Source organism: Astatotilapia calliptera, chromosome 17, assembly GCF_964374335.1.
Source record: "Astatotilapia calliptera chromosome 17, fAstCal68.1, whole genome shotgun sequence".
Classification (NCBI taxonomy): Eukaryota; Metazoa; Chordata; class Actinopteri; order Cichliformes; family Cichlidae; genus Astatotilapia; species Astatotilapia calliptera.
The window spans coordinates 28,721,508-28,743,458 of NC_137438.1; the positions used below are offsets into that span (position 1 = coordinate 28,721,508).

Sequence of the window (21,951 nt, forward strand, 5' to 3'; positions counted from 1 at the left end):
GCACCGCACTCGAGACTCATCCAGCTATGAAATTAGGATCAGATACAATGCAGCCAGGGCCTTTCCAAACAGAAACACACACACACATACAAATAAAGCACACTAACACCATTGTGCTTACAAAGTCAGCAGCATAGAGTGCGTTCAGCAAACTTGCGACATGTGAGCTAACACATCGCGTCAGATAACGAGAACTCAAACAATACACTCCCACATAAATATGCACACAAACGCGCACTCTGAGGCACATAGATAAACATGCTCCCAAAATTAAACTGTACATCGCAGAAGCAAATAAGCTCATTGTCCTTGTGCCCCCGACACGCTGTGTACACTATCGTGTGACTGAACATCTGCTGTACAGTGTGTTTAGATGTAGGTGTCATTGTGGGACAGCCTATAGAGAGTACAGCGTGCCAGAGGTGAAATGGAACACGAGTGCTGCACCACGACTTTTATCTGAGCTAATTTAATACCTCTTCGTGCTAGTGTTTCTTTAACGGCTGCTGGTCCCTGAAATTATTTCTGTCTTATATTGTTATTAGGATGTTAAAAAAAACAAAAAAGGGAAATTTGAAGACAGAGCAGACATGTCATTTCCGTGACAAAAAGCAAACATTACACGGAACAGCTCTAATCATGACGCTGTTATAAATGTGGACTTACCCCTAGGTCTTTCCCTGCCCACTTGCATTCATCCCTCTTAGAGGGGGTGGCGGGCCACGCAATCTGTGCAAATGAACAAAAAAAAAAGAAGAAGAAAAGCAAAGTCATATCATGCTGGAGGTTGAGAGGAACATTTAAAAGTCATTTCATGAAACACTAAACTGGAAGGCAGTGAGTCGATAGAGTGAATCAGAGGAAAGAAGCAAGCCTCGTGTAATTCCAGGACATGATTAAGAAAGATATTTCCTGGATTACCCAGTTCTTTATTTCGCTCCATATCTTTGGCAATTCCATCAGAAACATATGTGCACATATAATAAATATAAGGATTGTAGAACAGCACAAGATTGACTGCAAAGGGAAGTAAAGAAGAGTTTCATTGACAGACATGAAAATGAAAAAAATAAAAAAATCTGATGTTTTATTGAAATTGACTAATATACGTTTTATTGCCCTCTCTGACATTTGCTGTGTCAATACAGGCATTTTATACAGTCTAAACAGGGGTTCTGGTTTAAATTACAGCGTGTCTACGCTTGAAATCCTCGCCATAAGGTTGTACTTTTCACTTCAAATATGAAAAGAAACCAGGGTTTTGCTACTTTGCTTTGGAAGAGATAGGTCTCATTGTCATCCATCTGTGGCCTCTGGTGTCACATGAATTAAACACACATGGGGCATATGAAGTGTATGAGCATGCATGTGTGAGCTGTAATAAGTACGGGAAAGATTATACTTAATTATACCGCAAAAATGGGTGCGACAGAGCTGAACTTTTTGCTCCTGGCCACACAGATGTCTGCAGACAATGGAAATGTATGCATATCTCCATGTCCAAATGTATGCACGTACACATATCCACACTGTTATGTGCTTACAATAGACACACGCACTGCTCACTCTATTCCTAGATTTATCTCCTCTCTAGATCAGCTGACTGTTCCCCTCATGGGATTCTGCATTGCACATTTTTTAGGATAATTACATTAGATTTGCTTAATCACTGCTTTTTTGGCCTTTATCTCGTAATGATGCGAAGATTAGAACAAAAGAACGAAAAGGAAAGGCGGGGGAAAAAAATACACATCCGAGCCAAGGGCAAAAGATTTAAAAGACGCACTTTCCCCTTTCCGCATTGACTATGTATTTTTCAGCACTTTCATTCCCTTTTTCAGCTCTCTGCAGCCTGCAGGCAAGTCTGTGTCAGTCTTGTGTGTCTGTGATAGAAGCCCGAATCAGATAAAAGAGACTGTTAACCTAGTCCAGGTGGAGTAATGGAATTATGGACAGCCTCGTCTGGACCGAGACAGACAGTGGGAGGGATGAGGGGAGGGGAGAAAGTGATGGAGTAATGGACTCCAGAGGGAGCAGCAGGCAGGGAAAGATGGAAAGAGAGAGACGACTTTTAGACAAACCTGAAACGAGAGTTTTACCTGTTTGTTGTCCCTGTTGATATTAACGAGATCAAATGAGAAAATGTGGTCCTCAGCTCCAACCAGCAGTCTCCCTCGCTCCTCGTCCAATAGGAAACTGTCGTAGCTCGAGCTGTTTGCCAAGCCATTGAAGGTGATGAGGTTACTAGACTCTAACATCTCTGGAAGGAAAAAAGAAAAACACGGTGATTCTTAGATGCACAGAAAGGGTGAATAAAAGGCTATACGACAGAAGAAAAGCTTTTTTAAATGACAAAAACAAGTCTATATTTATCCAACGCACTTCCACCAAGTTTGGAGTAACCACAAAAGACTAGTGTAAAAAATGCATTTGCAACACACGGTATCTTTTGGATTAAATATTGCATGAAATCACAATTATTCATATCGGTACCAGTGAATGCTTTTTAATCAAAGCCAAGTTTCAATGGCAGGAAAAAAAAGAACAAACAAAGAGTTCTTCCCTATCTATGATAATGTTGTAGGATATTAAGGAGATTTCATGTTTCCTTAATTGTGTTTCCACACAAACACTGGCACGGACACTTGTCAGTCAAGTATAGCGTGAGACATTTTAAGTGAACACAGCATGTCCCAATCAGGGACGCGGTTCAGACTGCTCAGCCGTGTGATTGGCTGAATAATTCATATGGAGTAAAGGCCAGGGGAGACACTTTGTGTAAGCAAGTATGTGCGGAGGTGTCCATGTATCTTTAAACGGGTTACTATGTTACATAAACGAGTTTGCGGCTGCACGTATACTACAGCACATGTGTGCGAAGCTATCATGCATAAACTTATAATATGTGGTCAACCTGAATGAAAACCAAAGACCTGGCATATTGGCTGAAGTCTAGCCAGTCAGTTAAAGTTTAATCAGCAAAGACTCTGCAGGGTCAGCTATCACAAGAGCAACAGTATTATATTAACAAAGAACAGCACTCCCACCCCGGATTATCTAATCGTTTATGCTCGTGAACCTACTTGCCCGAAACAACCAAGAAAACCAATTTTTTCAATTATGCAAAGTCAAAAGGGAATTTCATAAAAAAAAAAAAAAAAATCTACAGCATGACATGACCTGACATGGATATTAGATTAACTGCTTAGTACGTGAACTAAATTATAATAATATAATAATTATCACAAGAATAAGAAAGAAAATATGTATCAAAAGATTGTTGTTTGCAGTCCTAATTAAATATGAAAGAAAATCCTTTACTGTGTATAAAAACACTTTAGTACGGCCATTCATGTGATGTTTTTATTTATTACATATTTCTGTTGTGGAGAGAATACGTTGACCAAACCCATTAAATTATATTTAATTATCATTGTGAATAAAACTCTGTAACATCATTACATGGCAACAAAAATGAATATCCAATATGTCAACCATCATTTTCGCTTTTCACTGTATACTGCTCCAATAACTATCTATCTATCCATCTATCTGGAAACACGCACAAGAGTATACAGTCCAGTGGATTGTGATCTCCGTGCTCTCCCGACAAAGCTCTGATTGACGGGCTGCTATAGGAGCCATCTGTGCCCGCTCACAATGTGTAAGATCTTAGACATCTGTGTCCACATAAAAAGTGGATTGATGGAAAGGGGATACGGAGGAAGTGGTGTGTCAACCAGCTCTGTGGATCGAGGGCTAGCCGGGTGGATGAGGGCTGTGAGAAGGAGCGGTCATCACCTAATAAAGACGCTCGCAGCTCATCTGTGTCAGTTGGATTTCTGTTTGAGGCTACCTTTGAGGTTAAGGAACCTGGAGGGGAGTGGGAGTGAATTTGTGTGAAATTTTGTACTGTACCACACATGGGTTGAGCGCATGTGTGGGGGTTTCAGTGCGTGTAGGTATCTTTTCCTACGCGGGCCATTCCCTGCACACTGACATGCTGGCATTCACATTTGCACACACTCGGCTGCCACGGGAAAATAAATCCACAGTGCTCAAGGAAGTCATGGTTTAACTTAAGAGCAATTTTCATAAACATTTTGTTATCATATGCTAACCAGTCGGGACCCACTTTTTTCAGTTTACCAATAAGACATGACATAGCAGGGTCAGGAAATGAGTTTGAGAAGGGAAGTCAGGAAATGCTGTTTCCAGCCGACAGGACGCCAGAAGAGGTCTTCTCGTGTTTTCGCTATGGCGTAACGGAAAAAGTGATGGACGTGGCAGAAAGCCAAGCTGGGCATAAAAAATGAGAATGAAATGGAAAAAAAAAAATAGAAGATGAAAAACAAAGGAAGAGAGGAAGACTGGACGATTTCAAAAACAGCAAAATAACAAACCAGAGGACACATTTCAGTTTCATCATCGTGTGAATATGAGTTGAGTTCGAATTGCGGTCCAGTTGTCAGTATCTGAGATCCTTCATGAAAAGTTTCCTCCAAATGGGCCAAAAAAAATCAAAAAAAAAAAAAATCACCGCACACATATTTCAACACGTGGTAATCTCTGACAAAGACAAGGTGGCCTGTGTGCACAAAAACACACAGAGAGCCTTTATCTGGGGCCGGGATCTACTGCGGTTTGGAAAATCGGAGGAACTGGGGCGTAAGCACCTAAGGACCTCCAACCTAAACACAGACACACTCGTTTGGAAAAGGGAACAAGCAAAGATAGAGAGCACAAGGCACAGCTCATACAAAATATAGTAACCAAGCAAACGCTCACACAGTCAGCGGACATATAGAACGAACACACACACACACACACACACACACACACACACACACACACACACACACACACACACACACACACACACACACACACACACACACACAAAAGAAAAGCAGGTCTGACATGAATTCACGGCGCTCTAGTTTTTAAAATGCCTGCCACACCCTTGAACTTACATGCAGATATTGACCTAAATGTATACACCACATTAGTTCTCTCTGAACACAAACACACACACACTCACACACATGTATATACATATATATATACACACACATGCACATAGTCCAAGTTGTAATCCAATCAGAATTTGTGCTTATGCAGCACGAACTCGTGGAACAGTGAGCGCACTCAGCAGCTTCCACCTCCAGCGCTCTTCCCTTGCCCGGACCCCCGACACACACACACAGACACACACACAGAAACACACTCTTGCTCATGTATGTGTTCATACAAAGCCACATGCCCCCTCGTCTGCTTACACTAGCCATTGAACACGGAGACGTTTGAACACATACTGGTGCATGCTTATACATTTCACACATGCACACACACAACTCTGTGTCTGTTCCTCACTGTCTCTTGTTACACACATCCTCTGTCTGCTGTCTTTCTCTCGCACAGTTTCCTTTTGCAAAAGGCACAACAGCCGATGCGGACGGCTTCAGACAAATATGCCAAAGGCACACCTACACACGCAGATGCAAATATGCAACCACACCGGAAATTCCGTGCCATCAGTGTATTCTTTTCCCTTTGACATTAACACAAGAGTGAATGGCCATATATGCTGATCTACATTATGACACGTGTAGGCTACTCGACAGCCGTTATACGTCTTTGTTTTCATATTCAATAACTGCAAACAAATATTCAAGGACGCAGCTTGAAACAGGCAAATACAAGCAATTCATTCAAATAAATTACCATTTGCTCACCGTCATACTCCATTATGGAAAATAACCTGGCTCTTGTCTTAAAAAGCTAGAGGGGAAAAAAAGCTACATTCAAAATTCAAGTGCAATTGTCTATGGAGTACTCTTCACTCCCCCATTCTCCAAACAGCCAGGCGTTTTAGACGCCTACATGCCACGCAATAGCAGAATAATGAAACCACATGAAAGAAAGGCGACGAGGCATTAAATTATGTTTATCTGAATGCGTGTATGTGAGGATGTGTGTGCTGTGCGAGTGACACGAAACATAAAAGCCCGACAGAGGAAAACACTTGACTGGGAATCAACAGATGGATAATATTCCACTAAAACAATGTCGCTCTTTTTTAAAGTCTTTTTTCCCCCCTTGTTCATACGTCCAAGTGAATGCTCGTTTTATTCGACCACGTCTTGTTTATATCCTCTTTTTTCTTGCACGGTGTGTGATTTAGACCTCATAGGTGCCGTTTCTGTGGATTCAACGAGTGTGTAAATCTAAGTATTACGAAAGACCTACTCCATTCACATGCACGCGGGGGGAAAAAATGGCACGTGTTTATCAAGCTTAGCTTTGCAGAAGCAAAGGCGAACAGTACTATAATATCTCCAGCGGTTTGGTTTGGCATCTCAGCTCTTGAATGCTTTCCTTTCTCTCTGTGTGTGGTGCAGTGTACATTTTGCCTCTCTCGTGATGGCCTCGGCCACAAAACGCAGGTGTGAGGCAGAAAAAGAGGAGACAGCCGCCGCATGGAAATTTGCAGAGAGCTTTGCTTAACAAAGTGCTCAAACATTATCCTAAGCTCAAGGATATCCACACATGCCTTAAAAGTTCACCTCCCCTCTCGGTGTTCCTCCCTCCCTTTTCGCTCTCTTTCTAAGCACAGTAGCAGGTGTGGGTTGGTTTCCATGGCGACTGTCTGTATAACACAACCTGGACTGTTGGATTTCTCATTCAGGTGCAGCTGAGTGACAGCTCTGACAGGTAATGTGCTTCCTTACACACGGTGCCCCGAACTCTACAATTAAGAGGAACTCCCATGAGTGTTTTACTCTAGAAGAACGGAGCACGTGTGTGTGTGTATGTGTGGTTGTGTGTGAATGAAGCCCGTGTTGATGGACTATTTACTACAGCCACTCTAAATATGTCACAAATTTGCTTTTGAAGCCACAGTGATGGTGCTTTGCAGGAAGAATGAGCAAGTTTCCTTTGATTTCTACACAGTTTCAATAATAATTTTCTATTTTTTAACCAAAAGTGACTCACAGCCATAACTCATAGTCAAGTACCGTATCTTATGGGACATTTTAATACCATATTCTGTCCTGTGAATATGACTCAGTGCATGTGAAAACAGAATATGCATCAGAGGCCCTAATAAGGAAAACGTGACCACAACCCAAACCGCACCGAATCTATATGAATAGTTTAAGTATGTGTTGAATTTCACCACACAGCTCATTCATCTTTTTCAACCCAAATGCTAGACTTCCTTGTCACCGTATGCCATGCCTGTTTTCCCTCGAGAGAGAGAGGGAGAGAGAAAAAGACAGAGCGAGGAGGAATACAGCATACAAGAGGACGGTATACTAGAAAATCTGACGGGAGGAAAAAACAGAGAGACTGAGAGAAAGAGCAACAGACAGAAACCTCCTTCAAATCAAGGATAATGACAAAACAGAGGCAGAAACCCGTAAAAAGCTTGCGTACAACAAAAGCGGTCAAATATGGAACCGTTTCATTAGCGTGTGTCTCCTCCTGTCATTGGACGGCTGGACCACAGACCAGGGCTACGACCACAGACGGCTCGAGGCCTGGCCGTGCCTACCGCACTCACACACCACTAAATGTTCACGGTATAATGAGGCCTGCCCTGGTTCTTATTACTTTTAAGGAAAACACAGACACACAAGGGAATCTAAACACTGACTTTTGTACGTAAGCAGTCAGCCATCCAAACTTCTCGGAGTATGAACAAACTGGCAGAAATGGTCGTGTCTATCCAAGCACACGTACGCGTAGACTCAAAGAAAAAAAAGAAAAAAAAAATCGCTCCTCTTGCAAAGCCACTGGTGCTATCACCAGGCAGTTTGATGGATGGACTTTGAGAGGAACCAGGCTGTGGTTATGGTGGTCATGTCTGGAGCCACTGCCTGTTAGTGCAGCCTGTCAGCTGTACAGTGTAGCTGAATGTCAGCTCTGCCATTTTATTACAAATTAATGAGGCAGGGCCAGGAATCTGAACGTGACAGCAAACACACTGATGCGACACAAATCCACGGGCGAGGATGCACATTTCAGCTCTGTGCAGCATTTTTTTTTTGGGGGGGGAGGGGGGGGGGGTGTTGTGCAAACAAATTAGGTTTCATGTCAAAAACAAAAAAAAAGAATTATTGCTGTGTGCACTTTGTTAAAGGCAGTTCCACTGGAAAATGATAATGACAGCAATTTAAACTGTCAAGACTAATATTGTCATAATGAAGCAATATGTTTTCAACCCCTCCTCATTATGTCTTATGCTGTTCCTGTTATTTATGACAGGAATAAAACAGCAAGTCTGAGGAAACGGGGAAAAAATGACCTCACATTAAATTGAGTCTTAAATTAAAGTGATTTTTAAGGCGCTGTTATTTCAAGTTGACCTCTGATTTTGACAGTATAACACTAAAATTGGTAGTCAGATTAAAATCGTTAACAGTGTCTATAATTTTTATAAATAGCCACTAATGCTTAGTAATATCAGCCTGTGCAAAAAATCATTACACACTCTACTTTCTCTTAACATTTTCTTGTTAGCCGCTCCCCTTTTATTCGTCTGTTGTCGGTCCCTCGGTCTGTCTTTCTGCAGAGATGTCCCCCTCATTTGTAACGCGACTCTGCTCAGATTGAACGGTGCACCCTTTCTCCATCTGACTGACAAGCCTTAGCAGGTGGCGGGACCCATTCATACCCACGGTTCAGCAATCTGCACCATGCTGTAACCTAAGCCTACATCCCAAACACAGATGCAAAGACACGGGATATTTTTCCCGCGTGCATGCCCGTACTGTGTTTATGCGCGCGCAGGCACAAAAAATGCACAGCGAACATACACAATTGCAGTGCGCACACATATTCATCTCCCGGCAAACACCAACTGCGCTGACGCTCCCTTCTATTGTGACATTTGAGTGCACATGCAGATTGTTTTATTATGACAATTTAAAAAAGAAAATAGCTGATTAAAAATGGAAGCGATGGGAAGAAGACACATGCAACGGATGCTCATAGAAGTTGCAAATTACACAAAGGGTTCTACTGTCTTCCTCCTGCATTATATTCTTATATGCCACAGGATGAGATCAGCTGGTGCGGTATAAAAGCTCAGTGAAAACAGATTTGCTTTTTTTTCATGGATTTGATGAATGGATTTTTGTTTTTGTTTCCCAAGTGGAGCTGGGTATCTGTGGGGCAATGAGTGTCACATAAATACACACATATGCACAAATTCATTCTGCCATCTTTAAACTTGTGGACTCGGGGTGGTGGGAGCTCACCAAACTCTGTGGTCAGGTTTGTGAGTCAGGGGAAGGAAAAGCAATATATTCCGATGTAACACAGGGGCATAGTTGAAAACCAAACCAGTGCAAAACATTGGTTTATACTATTGGAATGTGGCTGTGTGGGAGAAAAGATGAGGGCAGTTCAGTGTGTGTGGGTGTGTGTGTGTCCAAAAAGAGTTGAAAAGAAGGATAGCCAAAAGATATGTATCAAGTGAGCTGCAATCAAAGAGACGGGAAAAGGAGACGAACATAAAAAAAAATATTATAAACACACACACAGAGCTTGCTTGAAGATTGTACTTAAGGTCTGCGGTGTTGTGGTTCCTCAACTGAGGCGACTGAGCCGCAGGAGAGGGAGGAGGGTTAGGGAGAAAAGGACGATGAAAAAGAGAGAAAGAGAGAGACGAAGGCAGGCATCTCCAAAGTTGCCGCGTTGTACGAACACCTTATAATTATCTACATCCGCTCTGTCAGCCCCAGCCCGCAAGAACGGACAGATACAGCAGAGAGAAGCTGAGAGCGAGACACCCAGATGCTCATTCACATATCAAAGAATAAATAGAAAAAACACACAGTGACGAACCCAACGCACATGCAAACACCCGCAAACATACAAACAGGCACATATTTTCACAGGCGAGCAGGCACGCCCACACACAAGCACACATGGACGCACAGACAGGCTTATTATGGGGGCTGAGTCCAGACTGACTGCGTCGAGTGCGGTTCCACACCAAGTGTCTATTTTGAAGGGTTGTGAGCCAACTCCAGATTCCCCGGCTCCTCATCAGCTCCACCCATCGAGCCAGCGTGGGGCGTCTGCGACGGCGCTGAGAGGTCATACCTAGGCTCCATAATCAAACACACTGAAAGTATTTATCAGGTTGTTTGATGGGACATTTTAAAGTTTTTAAGTCTCGCTTTTCATTTCATTATAAGACCGACACACTGGGTCTTGGTGGGAGTTTCACAGAAAGGCCCCTCATGCTGCATGCACCTCAGATGACCTTTAGGGGTCAGTCTTCCTCCTGATGGCACAGTAAGGGAGAGTGCTGTACATCGATTGTTCAGGAATGTGTGTGCAGGTATGCATTGATCCATGGGAGTGTACCCGTGTTTTCTCCTTGTAATTCGCATGCATGACGTATTGCAGTGGTGCAACAGGACTGTGGAGCAGTCGCAGTTCACTCTAAAGTGATGATTTCCACATGTGTTGCTCAAAAACTCAAGGTGGTAATGACTCACTTTGAGTAACAAGTCGGCCTTTTGCTTTAAAACATTACACACACAGCGTTAAATTCTTCTTCACGCAAGCAGAACTGTGATGAGATGGTATCAACACGTGCCACAAATTTAAGCAAGATCATTTGAACTTGGACTTGAGTTTCACCTTACGCCTTCCTTGCTTGTGTTACTACTTCAAGGCGACGTAAGTAAGCGCTATTTCAGTCTCAAGGAGACTAGAAAATCATTAACTCTTTTGATCAGCGTCCCGTCCCCGCAGAGCACGATCCCTTTTTTGCTGAACGTCTAACTGACCCCACAGGGAAATCATTTACTCCGTGCTTGCCCTGCCAGCCGTCCCATGAGAGGTCATTTTATCTACCTGTCTCCCATTTCTCAGTCGCTCTCCGTCACAAACTGCTCACTCTGCAATCTTCCGCCCGTCCTTTCCAGAAGAAGAAAATCGCTCCGTCTTGTGTGACTATCGGCCCCTGGAGGCGTGTCATCAGTGCTCATTTGAGAATGATTTCATGGGCCCCTGCTCACATGCTCTGTGTTTATATGACTGCCACAAATAACAAACCTTGCTAGTTCTTGTGGCCGTCCTATGCCTGGGAGTCTCTCCTTCACTCTCGGCTCTCGTGCTGGACTTTTTGCTCGGTGCTTGCCCGAGTGTCCTTCCCGGGAGCTTTCCTCCTTGCTGTTTATTTGACTTAATTACGAAGCTGGATTTGCATGGGGAGAAGGGATGAGCGACACCTCACTCGAAGCCCGGCCTCCCATCCTTTTGCGTCATCAACTGTACGCCTGCCAGCTCTTCCTTCATTAAACGCGAATCTCATCTCCTCCACCATTTCTACCAGCGTCCTCCCTTTCCTCCCTCCATCCGTCACAATGTGGGTGTGAACTGCGAATTGTCTCCTGACAGACATCAAGAGAGCCATCAAACACCTGTGGGCCCGAGACACAGGCGCAGATGCTGGCGAGCGGTGACACACAAAGAGAGCGGCGCACGATACGCTCTCATGCCTTTACACCCCACGCCCGCTCGCGCTGTGACATGCACAACGGCGCAAGCCAACAGCAGAATGCAATCACGCATAATTATAGAAACACTGATGCAACGGCACAATAAAAGAAACTTATCTGTGAGCTCATGCATATGCGCGCGGGCACATGCACACAACCAGGTGTCTAATTATATGGGGACACGCAAGACCTGACACATTTGCGCCACACACACACACACTCGCATGCAGAGACACCACTTACAGTCTAAGGGGAGGAAATCACAAGAGAGGGTGTTGAGTTCTCACACCAAGATGTGGCAAGAACATTCGCACACATACATAAACAACAAAGCTTTGATGCACTTTTAGCGCAACAAAGAAAAAAGAAAGAAATCCATAAAAGTACGTCTAGCGTGACAGGCTTCCCGAGCAGACCTGCTCTCACTCATCCATCACTCACACAGTCAGTCAATACAGACTTTGATGGTTGATGACATATCTCTTGTCTAGTGCTGTTGTCAGAAACATGTTCACTTGTCAGACTGAACAGTGAAGAGGATCACAAAAAGGGGGCAGGAGGGAACTATATTCACATTCTTTAAACAGATGGCTGGGTAAAGAAGGGATGACATCGTCTCATCATGCCTAGAGGCTTGGCTTCGTGTGAACTGAAGAGATGGAGCCCAGGGGATACATGACTTGCAGCAGGTGAGTTCAAGAATGATGCTTTCCAAATTTATTCAGCTCATGTGGAAAATGCATGTCATCACCCTTTGAATTCCCGTATGATGATGGCTTTATTTTTCTTTTTTAGAATTTTAAATACTATTTCACACAGATTTTATTTTGGATTCAAAACACATACAATCATACACATTTGGAAGTTGAAAGGGTGATAAATGAAAATATACTACTCCCAAATTACAACGTGCATGTCATACGGCAGGCCTCTAAACATAAGTTATAGTAAAGGTTTTGTCTAAAGATAGAGAATGAATTTGTGACAAACATCATATTCACCCTCCTCAAGCCCGAAATGTGATTTTCCCTCAACTTGGACTGAAATCATGTGAGGAGCAAAAGCTCTGGGTGACAGTCGCGTACTTTTCAACCGCACGCTCGTGTTTTCGGCTGCAACCCGACGGCAAATCAGCCTGTTCGTAAATTTTCAGAGGGCACGTCTTACGAGGGAAACGGGACGAAAATAAAGAATTGAGAGACCACACTCCCAGGCATATACTTTCGGTCATGTTTTAGGACAAAGAACCACAATAGCCTTCCCTCACTGACATTAAAAAGCAAAAGAAAAAAAAAATGCCAAAAATGTTGCCAGTTATTTCTAGCTGCGATGAAAAGTCTGCTATTACAAAGAGCCTGATTTAGTGTAGGGTGTGAGAGAGGAGACGAGACACAGAAAGAGAGAGAGAGAAAGAGGGAGGAGGAGAGGAAGAACCGGCGCTCCGCAGTCTCCCCTCAAAATAACACACAAGGAGAGAGAATAACATGTTTGCTATATACGTCAAAAACTTACACGTGCACGATGTAAAACAAACAAAAAAAGGAAGATGAAAAAAAGGAGAAAACTAATAAATGTCTCTTTTACCATTAATGTATGCTCTAGTGCAAAAGGTGATTTAATACACACACACACACACACTCCAACTGTTGGATCTGTACAGGATACAGTAATGTGAAGTAGAGAAATCTACCTGGCCCCATAAAGAGGGGCTCTGTGTCACAACCAAAGCAGATCTCCTCCTTTTTTTCAGGAGTTTTTGGGACAGAAGCCATTAAAACAGAGGCTCTACTGCCCGTGCAGAGCACTTAACAGGGCTGTACAGTACTAGCACAAGGGGACAGCACAAGGGAAAATTGGTACAGGGGCCAATATATACATTTAACTTCAGGCAAGAGCCGTTCGCAGCATATGGAACCAATTTGACTATTTGTAAGTGGGATAGTGACAGACAGAACCGGCCAGAAAGAAGGGGTGAGTTAATGGGAGTGAGGAAGACAGTAGGTTAAGGAGAGAGTCAGATCATGTATGCTGACCAAGAGGGAGAAAGTGAATGAGACAGACACAGAGGCAGAAATAGATCCACAGAAATAGAGGAGGAAAAAGCCATACTCAACATGAGGAAGAATAGATGAAAAGCAAAGCATAAAAGAGAACCCATGGGCAAGAAAAATAAACTGGACAGGCTAGTGTTGGCTAAAAGCGCCAGCTACTACGGTGAGCCTATATAACCTGGAGCCAGGGGAGAATGGAGAATGGGCTTACCCTTGTATGACAGCTTTAGTCTGGGTACGTTGTGCTTTGGATTAACTCCTCTTCCCGGCTGCACCGCCCCACACAGCAGCACTACAATCCCAAGAAGGTATTCCATGGTGCTGGAGTGCTGCTGGCTGGCCTCCAGACCAGGGGGGCACTCACAGCCCGACCAGTGCCCTGAGAAGAGTGCCTTCCACTGGGGTACACCAAGCTTGGAGAGTCCCTACACTCAAGCCCTGAAAGTAGAGATTCCAGGGAGAGGGGTGAAAAATCCTGGTTGCGCTCCCCAGCTCAGAGTGCAGACTGTGGAGGGGGACTTCTGTAGTGTGAAGTCGGTAGTGGTGGTGGGGTGCTGCTCACATGGCTCCCCGTGTGGAGGTCCAGGCAAGATAGTCCCCCGGGGTGATCTGTCCTCCCCCAGGTGAAGGCGCAGCAGCGCTTCAGCTTGGTGCGATTTAGAAGAGAGGTAGATGCTGTGCAAAGGTAAATCAGAACACTTATCCACAACAGTAAGGCTATCCTGTCCTAGAGATTAAAAAAAAAATAGATATCTCTTTCTGCCTTCTTCTCTTTGAGCAGACACTCACAGCAACCCTCTAATCCTTGTGTGCAGCTCCACCAGACTGCGAGAGAGAGAGAGAGAGAAAGAGAGAGAGAGCTACACCATCCACAGAAGGGGAGGGGAGGGGAGGGGAAGGAGAGCGGCGAGAAAGAGAGCGACAGGGAGAGAGAGGAGAGAGAGAGAGAGGAGGGCGCTATGACTTGAAAGAAATGATGAAGCCAGTGTAGTGGATAGAACTATTGTGAATGGTTAGGTTTTTATAGTTTCCAGTCATCCCTCCCCATTTCCTGTTTTTTTCCTTTTGTTTTATCATTCGTCATCAGTTCCTCTCTAATGCTATTCTAACGACTTATTTTAAAACTCATACGCTTTCAGTTTTTCACCCAGTCTTTCTCTCTGGCCACGTACAGTAACTCACAGCTTGATCTCAGGTTGTAACGATTAACAAGGAGAGTAAATACTTGCACACAAAACAGCTTGACTTTAATTTAAAAACTCCAAATAAATACAACTGACAGAGCCGACATTTTTTTAAATGAATACATTAATTTACTTATTAATTAAAAAATTTTTTTTAAAAGAATACTTTACATAAAGGTCTTAGACATGAAATACATTATTGTCTACGTGTTTATGTTCTCGGTTGAAATCTGGAAATTGTAATTATAATAATAATTTAAAAAGTTAATCATTGGCTCAATTTTTAAGTGAAACAGTGAAAAAAGGCACCTTTTATTAAATTATTGTTTACGTAATGTGTGATTTATTTTGTTTTTTTTTAGGCTGACAGACATCATACACATGTTTATGATTTTTTGCGATCTTCTAACACATTTTATATCTTTTATTGCAGCTGTTTCAGGGTGCCGTCAGGATGTGTGATTATACGCCCAATAAAAATCCCCAAAACACACCGTTTTCCTGTTCTTTTTTTGGTTAGCACTGTTTCCTCGCAGCAAGGAGGTCCTGGGTTCAAATCCACCGGTCGACTGGGGACTGTCTTGGTGGAGTTTGCATGTTCTTCACCCCACGGCTGTGTGGATTTTCTCCGGGTACTCCAGCCTCCTCCACAGTCCAATGCCATGGATGGGGTTGGCGATTCTAAATTGGCCGCAGGTGTAAATGTTAGCCCTTTGACCTGTCCAGGCTGTATCCTGCTTCTTAGCCTACGGTAGCACTTATGCAACCCTGAAATGGACAAGCAGAATAAGAACAAGCAGAACCTAACCAATAATATGGGTGGAATTAAATACATAAAAGGAGAAAGTCTGATAAAAAGTCTTGCATTATTTTATTCAAGGTGAAACTTTTGACTTTTTTTTTTTAGGTTTTTATTTATTTTATCGTTTTTTTTAATTTGAAACTTTCAGTATGAAGATGGTGGTGCTAGAAAAAGTACCGACATGTGAGTCTCAATTCCTTAATAACAATATTATATTCATGCTTGGCCTAAAATGTGATTTCTGTCTGATATACTTCTTTGAATTTTGAATTGCAATATTTTAAATAAATGTTTCCATGCACACGGAGAATGTAGCGCTCCAGTGTGTTTTCGACTTATCCAGATGAAACCTCATTGTTAAAGGGAACACATGCTGGTAGTTAACCTGTATAGTCTGAGAGGGATCCTGTCTCTGCTAAAGTCATTCACATCAGCGAGGCAGGTCAACAACACCCCCCTCCTCTTAACCCCCACCGGCCCCTGGAGGTGCTGGTGTGTGTGAGAAAGAGGGGGCACCTCCTGTTTCCTCTGAGGGGTGACATAGCAGTGGTGAGGTGATAAAAGCTTTGATAAACAGGAGTGCTGATGTGTCAACTCACACACCTCAAGACACTAAAGGAAAACAACCTGAGAACTGGGCCGGTGAGTGTGTTGTAGTATGAGGGCACCCCTATACGCCAGCGCTCCCACCAGTGTGTTTGTGTTTTGAGGCTTTTGTTGCTGTATCATACAGCATATCTGATCTGTGTATCTGTTTGTCTGGAAGATTTTAGCATAAGCTTTGATATCAGTTGCCCCCCTCCAAACAAAAAGTTTTGTTTGTGATATCTGCCTCTTTCAAGAAGGTTATTTCCAGTTTATTACAACTTGTATTACATTTTTGGAGTTTCAAACATCTTCTATTTACTAAAGTATTCTTTAAGCGAGTGGTTCTGAAGGTGGAGCCAAAAACCCCTCGCTGAGGAGTGTTTTAACATAAACAGACTGGGTAGAAAAGGTTCAAAACACATCTTGTACCTTTGTGGCAATATAAACTCAAATATGACACCGCATGCTCCACAGGCGAAAAAGGTTTTTGTAAAGCAAATAGCTCTGTCATCAAAAGGTTAGCTACAGAGGTCAAGAAATGCAGCAGCATATAAGAGTTTAAATAAAACCTAGTTGAGGCTTAGTTAAGTTTTCTAGAAGAGGAGATGGAGGAAAACTGTTGAACTATGATAGATGGTGTGCCGTGTCAGGTGGGCTATTAAGAACAATTCAAATCTTAATAACATAACATAAAATGTTTTACAAAATCAGGCTTAATGATAATCTTGATCCTCTGACCTGTCTGATATTTAAACCTCGGGGTTATTGGTCTTCTTCAAGCTCCAATATTACCACAACTTTAACAGTTTAATTAATTAAAGCTATGGCGATAAGCAGTTTTCCTTAAAACCCCTCCCCTTTTATGATGCTCAGAGAACTGACCTGTTGATTTAAATTATAAAGTTATTTATTTTTTGTACATTTACAGTCCTTATTTCTGTCTTAGTGGGTGTAATTGAATCTTGATGCGCATCCTTGTTCCATTATGCATTCACTTCCACCATCGTGGTGTCCCTGGCTTCGTATCTCACCACCCCTTTAGTCCAAACAGCCTTTTTAGCTGTTTACCCACAACAAAAAGATGTGTGGACAGACACGTGAAAGTACCCTCTCCCGTCTCACTCAGCCAGTCTCCATCGACCTCGGCCTCTCTCCTCTGCCCCGATCCGCCACCTTCCTTCCATTTATCTGCATTAGGCAAACTAATAGCGGCGCAGCTACCTGCATCGATCCTCACCCCTGGAGTGACGCCTTTATGGGTTGCCCTTTAGGGAGTGCAGCAACAGTCTGACCTATCGTTGCGGATCTATTTGCGACACCCCCCTGGCACGCCGGCAGCCGGAGCGGCCCTGAGTAATGACGGCTTAATAAATGGTGACACGCCGTTGGCGGCAGAATGAGATGCCCATTGACAAGGAGCTCCCACAGGCTTTCAGCGCCTGACGGTAAAAATAGAAGAGGACACGAGACACCCTGCTTATGAGGACACAGCAGATAGGAGAGCGGCGTCAGGCGGGTCTATGTGTGCGGCGAGTGTCAATGTGCTGTTACTGATATGACGGTGTATCTTCATCCGGCGGTATGGAAACCGCTGTTAATGCCTTGTGTGCGCGTTAGAGAAAATGATTATGGTAAGATGATGCCAGATGTCTGTTTTAAAGAGAACATCGGAAATGTCCCACCCAGTACTTCGCGCACACCGCCCTCTGACCTCTTCTCTTCTTTAGCACACACCTAAAACCTTCCTGCTCATATCCTAACTGACCCCAAGTTCCTGAGGCCATTGCCACTGGGAGCAACACCGCAAAACTCCTCGCTGTCCCGATAAATGACATTTCAAGTTCAAGGTACGGCCAGCCATCATTTCCTTGATACTGCCGGGGTTCCTCTTCTTGTTCACTTCCTATTCCCAAACACCCACACCCACTCTATGTTAACAAAGGTCACACAGCAGCCCCTTACTCAGCAAATGGCATATCCAGGAAATGAGAGGAAAAGGTCAGGATAGATAGGAGGAAGGATAGAGGAAGAACAGTAGTATGTCGTGGGAGTTATGAGAGCGGCATCTCCTTGCGTGCGTGTGTTGGAGAACAGCTAACCAAGGGCCTAATGTTGCTTATTTGGCAAGCAAAAGAAGGATACTAAGGTCAGTGTGGTGTTTTTCATATACGCACATATGTGCGTGGGACGGGCAGGAAAGAGGTGATCGTGTAACACCTTAAAAGATACAGTAACTTGACAAGTTGAGAAAGGAAACTGTAAAATATCAGCTATAGTAATCATGACAGTATTTACTGCAAAGGGAAGGAGAAGGAAAGAGTAAGTTAAGACTGATTACTTTGCAACTGCGTGCCTTTCCATCACACACATTTTGTTGTGAAAAAGGAAAATCCCTTTATATGTCACTACCAGTTGCGCGAATGCTATGTCACAATTAAGCATTTGCCTGAGCATGTAGCAGTGTATGGGAAAGCAAGCAAAAAAACCAAAACATCTGTGTGGACAATCATCATTGGAACGCGGTAAATGTATATTTCTCTGTCAGAAGTTTACAAAGAGCTATATATCAAAGTAGATGAAGCCTGAAAGTATTTTTCCGTAACCATGTGAAAGTGTTTTAATATTAGGGTCTCTAATAATTCTAAAATCCAGAGAAACAGAGAATTTTTGAAGAAAAAGCAGCTTAAGTGGGACAGAAATAAGCCATTATGTGACCCCTTGCTAAGCCTTTTAAAAGGAAAAAAATATAAATAAATCACAAAACATATAAAATCATCCTCTTAATTTACTGGCTCTCCAGTCAACACCTGTTTCTGCTCTCACATGCTCTTTTGGCTCTGCTCTTTTACTCGTCAAACAAAGTGGTGGTTTCATTAAAAATCAATTCTAGAGCTCATTAACAATGCTTCCTCTACCCCAGAAGAGCCTCCAACTCTGGTGGAGGGAAATGGGAGGTTTCCCTCCATTTCATCGCATCTCAAAAGGTCAGAGGTCGTCCTTCAGGTTTACAATGTGGGTCACGCAACCCCATCGTGTGCATGACAGAACTTGGGTAATCTCTTTTAGCGAGAAGCTCCGCCGACGCAAACTAACACGCGGTTTCGCGTGGTGTTTCCGCATCCACTCAAGACAAGGACGGGAATCGGAGCGCAAATAAACAAAAGTGGAACCACATTGCACGAGGGGAAAGCTGTAACATCTGTTGCAGTGAGGGAGGGATGGATGAAGGCAAGCTGTTGGGTGTATTTATTCGTCGCTGATACATTTCAATCCATCTTCTGGTCTCCTGTGGAGCTCTGACTCACACAGATGTGTCCACCCCATACATCTGATGACGGTGGTACGAGGGATATCAGGAATCGTTTACAGGAAGGAAGGAAATTTGACTGAAGTGTCACACTGATTCATAAAAAACGGGATTATTTCCTGCGCAATACTGCTGACGTTCACATGGGAGGGGGAGATGTGGAGGAGTTGTTTTCGCTGACATTAACAGGCTTGCACTTGTTGAGCCACAATTTGATGATGTCACAAGTGTAATCTGTCCTTCTCTGTAACTTCAGGTCGACTTAAAAGAAAAAAAGAATTATGTTTAGTTATTGAGCAACCTTCAGCTCTGGGGTGAAAGACTTCTTGCAACTTGGTTGGTTCCAGAGAAAGCTCATCATGCAGCATCACTGATGCGGAAAAGACCAATAGAAACCTTAAAGCGAGGGGGGAGTGGACTAATCCAGGACCTAAAGGATTCCTTTAAATTGTATGTATATGTAAATGCAAAACACTCGCATTTCTGAATGAGGGTTTGTTGGGGGAGGACTTAAGTCTGCAGTTGGGCTGAGACAACAGCGTAGTAGCTCATTATTCCCTGTGTGTAGTTAAATCAGGGAGCTTATAGGCCTCTAAGAACTCTCTCACCCCTTCCTCCCATCTCCACCCAGAGTCAAAGTGAATAGGGGCTGTGACAGATCTCCTCAAAGAGCATTAACTTCTCTTCTAGGTCGGTGAAAATAAACTGAGTGGCAAGAATTTTGTGCGGAAGTAACGATGACACAAAAAGCATCAGAGGGGAACCCTGTTCATGCCGTGTCGGCTCAGAGATTAAGTTTGATCCTAATAGCATTTGTTTTGCCATCTGTTAATAAAGTTTGACATTTGGTTAGACAAATCAAATGTCTAAAACTGTTATCTGGCTTTAATCATCACAGCATATGTGTGTATGTTTGCAACAGGTGGGCCAATCTGATTGAAACTTTCCACGGACATCCTCACACATACAGTGACTATTAACATCTATACCTTTGTTTTTTAATCATTTATTATAACTCACAATTTTTTTTGAGTTTTTTAAATACATAATGTTTATTTTTGCATTGCTGTTTTTGTTTCATGTGTCACGTTCTCAACGTACGTCGCCCGTATGTAATCTAACACTCACTAAAATTTGTATCCGTGACGGAATTATGTTTGAGTCGCCACTAAATACAGAATGGAAAATTTGTGCCGCAAGGCGGATATGCCTAATTTAAAACATTAGCACACACAGAGGCGACTGTGCAGCTTACAGGTTTTGCCTTTAGCTTTTACACGACATGTTTCCCCAACTGTAGTGCAAAGTAAAAGGAGGCTAAAGTTACACAGTTCTGGCCTTGTTCACGTGATGGAAATCTGAAATAAGCTTTTTGCCTTTTGATAAAGAGAGACTCGAAGACTGAAATACTTATAAAGACAAGTTGTCTTATCTGTCATGGTCACAGAATGCAGTCAGAACAATATGTGTTATATCTGAAAGATTACATGGAGACAGAATAAAAAAATCTGGAGCCTTCACTTTATTAAGGTCATCTTGACACAGACGAGAAGAAGAATCTTAAAATTGTCCATCACATGCAATAATCAGGTTAAAAAAACCCCAAACAATCTGTGTAGTAGATATCTTTAAACTTTAATAGCAACAACTTGCCTTTCTTATAAGACTCACATGTACAGTTTTGCTTCACTGTACTGGAGTTTCAGCTTTTACAAGCAGGTTTAAAAAAAACTGCTCTAACATCTTTCTGTTCCTGAAACTAAAGTTATTGTTTTTAAAATAATACTACACATTTTTTACAGCTGGCACTAATACCTTCAAATAACGACAGCTCAAAATAATATGACAAATATATGACATCATCAGTATCCGACCAAACAAACAGACAAAGATGTCAAATATAATTTTAAATCTAACTTGTCTGCATCTTCAACTAACTGTTATTTTGATTCAAAATTACTCTGAAACTGTGCAACTAATTTGGTAAAGTGAAAATTTTCTTCTTATTATTAATATTGTTATTATTATATTATATTATATTAATGTTTTTTTCTTTTTTACATTTTTTTGGCAATAATTTTATTATTTATTATTTATTTTTTCACTGGATAATAATAATTCATTGGATAAAAATAATAATGACAAGGAATACAAACCCTTGACAACCAACACAGCCTCTAAAGAGCATTTTAAAAATGATTTTTAACTTTTTAATGTTTCGTCAGGAGTTGATAACTAAAAGTTGTCAGTATTTTTTTTCCAAGCTTGGATAATTTGGGAGGTCTGAATTAAAAAAGAGAGCATTAAGTGGAACATTCTTGCATACCAAATTTAAGGATCATCAAAAATTTGATTTCCATACTAGATCGGTTGAGTTCTGGTTAAGAATAACCCCCTTTCTGCTGCTATTGACCAACAGGGTGCTGGTGAAAACTATGCTACTACTGGGCAAAGACAAAGGTGGGTAAGAAGTGAGTGTAGAGGCTTTATATGT

General features: G+C 42.5%; 1 protein-coding gene and 1 long non-coding RNA gene across 4 annotated transcripts in view; one reads left to right on the top strand and one right to left on the bottom strand.

Annotated features, from left to right (window-relative positions):
- Nucleotides 1-14,562, bottom strand: part of sema3aa (sema domain, immunoglobulin domain (Ig), short basic domain, secreted, (semaphorin) 3Aa) — a 35,910-nt gene extending 21,348 nt beyond the window's left edge. Inside the window, exons 1-4 of one of the 3 annotated variants that reach the window (XM_080292189.1) lie at nt 14,139-14,230; nt 13,788-14,014; nt 2,100-2,260; nt 667-729 (exon numbers count right to left, since the gene is read on the bottom strand). In XM_080292189.1, coding sequence (XP_080148315.1) covers nt 667-729; nt 2,100-2,260; nt 13,788-13,893 — 330 coding nt within the window. In that variant the 5' untranslated portion in view covers nt 13,894-14,014; nt 14,139-14,230. Of the gene's footprint in view, nt 1-666; nt 730-2,099; nt 2,261-11,079; nt 11,097-13,787 lie in introns of those variants that run through there. The other 2 variants (XM_026146365.2, XM_026146366.2) reach the window with 2 other exon arrangements.
- On the top strand, nt 12,004-15,869 carry LOC145421624 (uncharacterized). The gene is made up of 2 exons (XR_013902999.1): nt 12,004-12,214; nt 15,194-15,869. It is a non-coding gene; the product is annotated as an uncharacterized LOC145421624 (long non-coding RNA).
- The last annotated feature ends 6,082 nt before the right edge of the window (nt 15,870-21,951 follow it).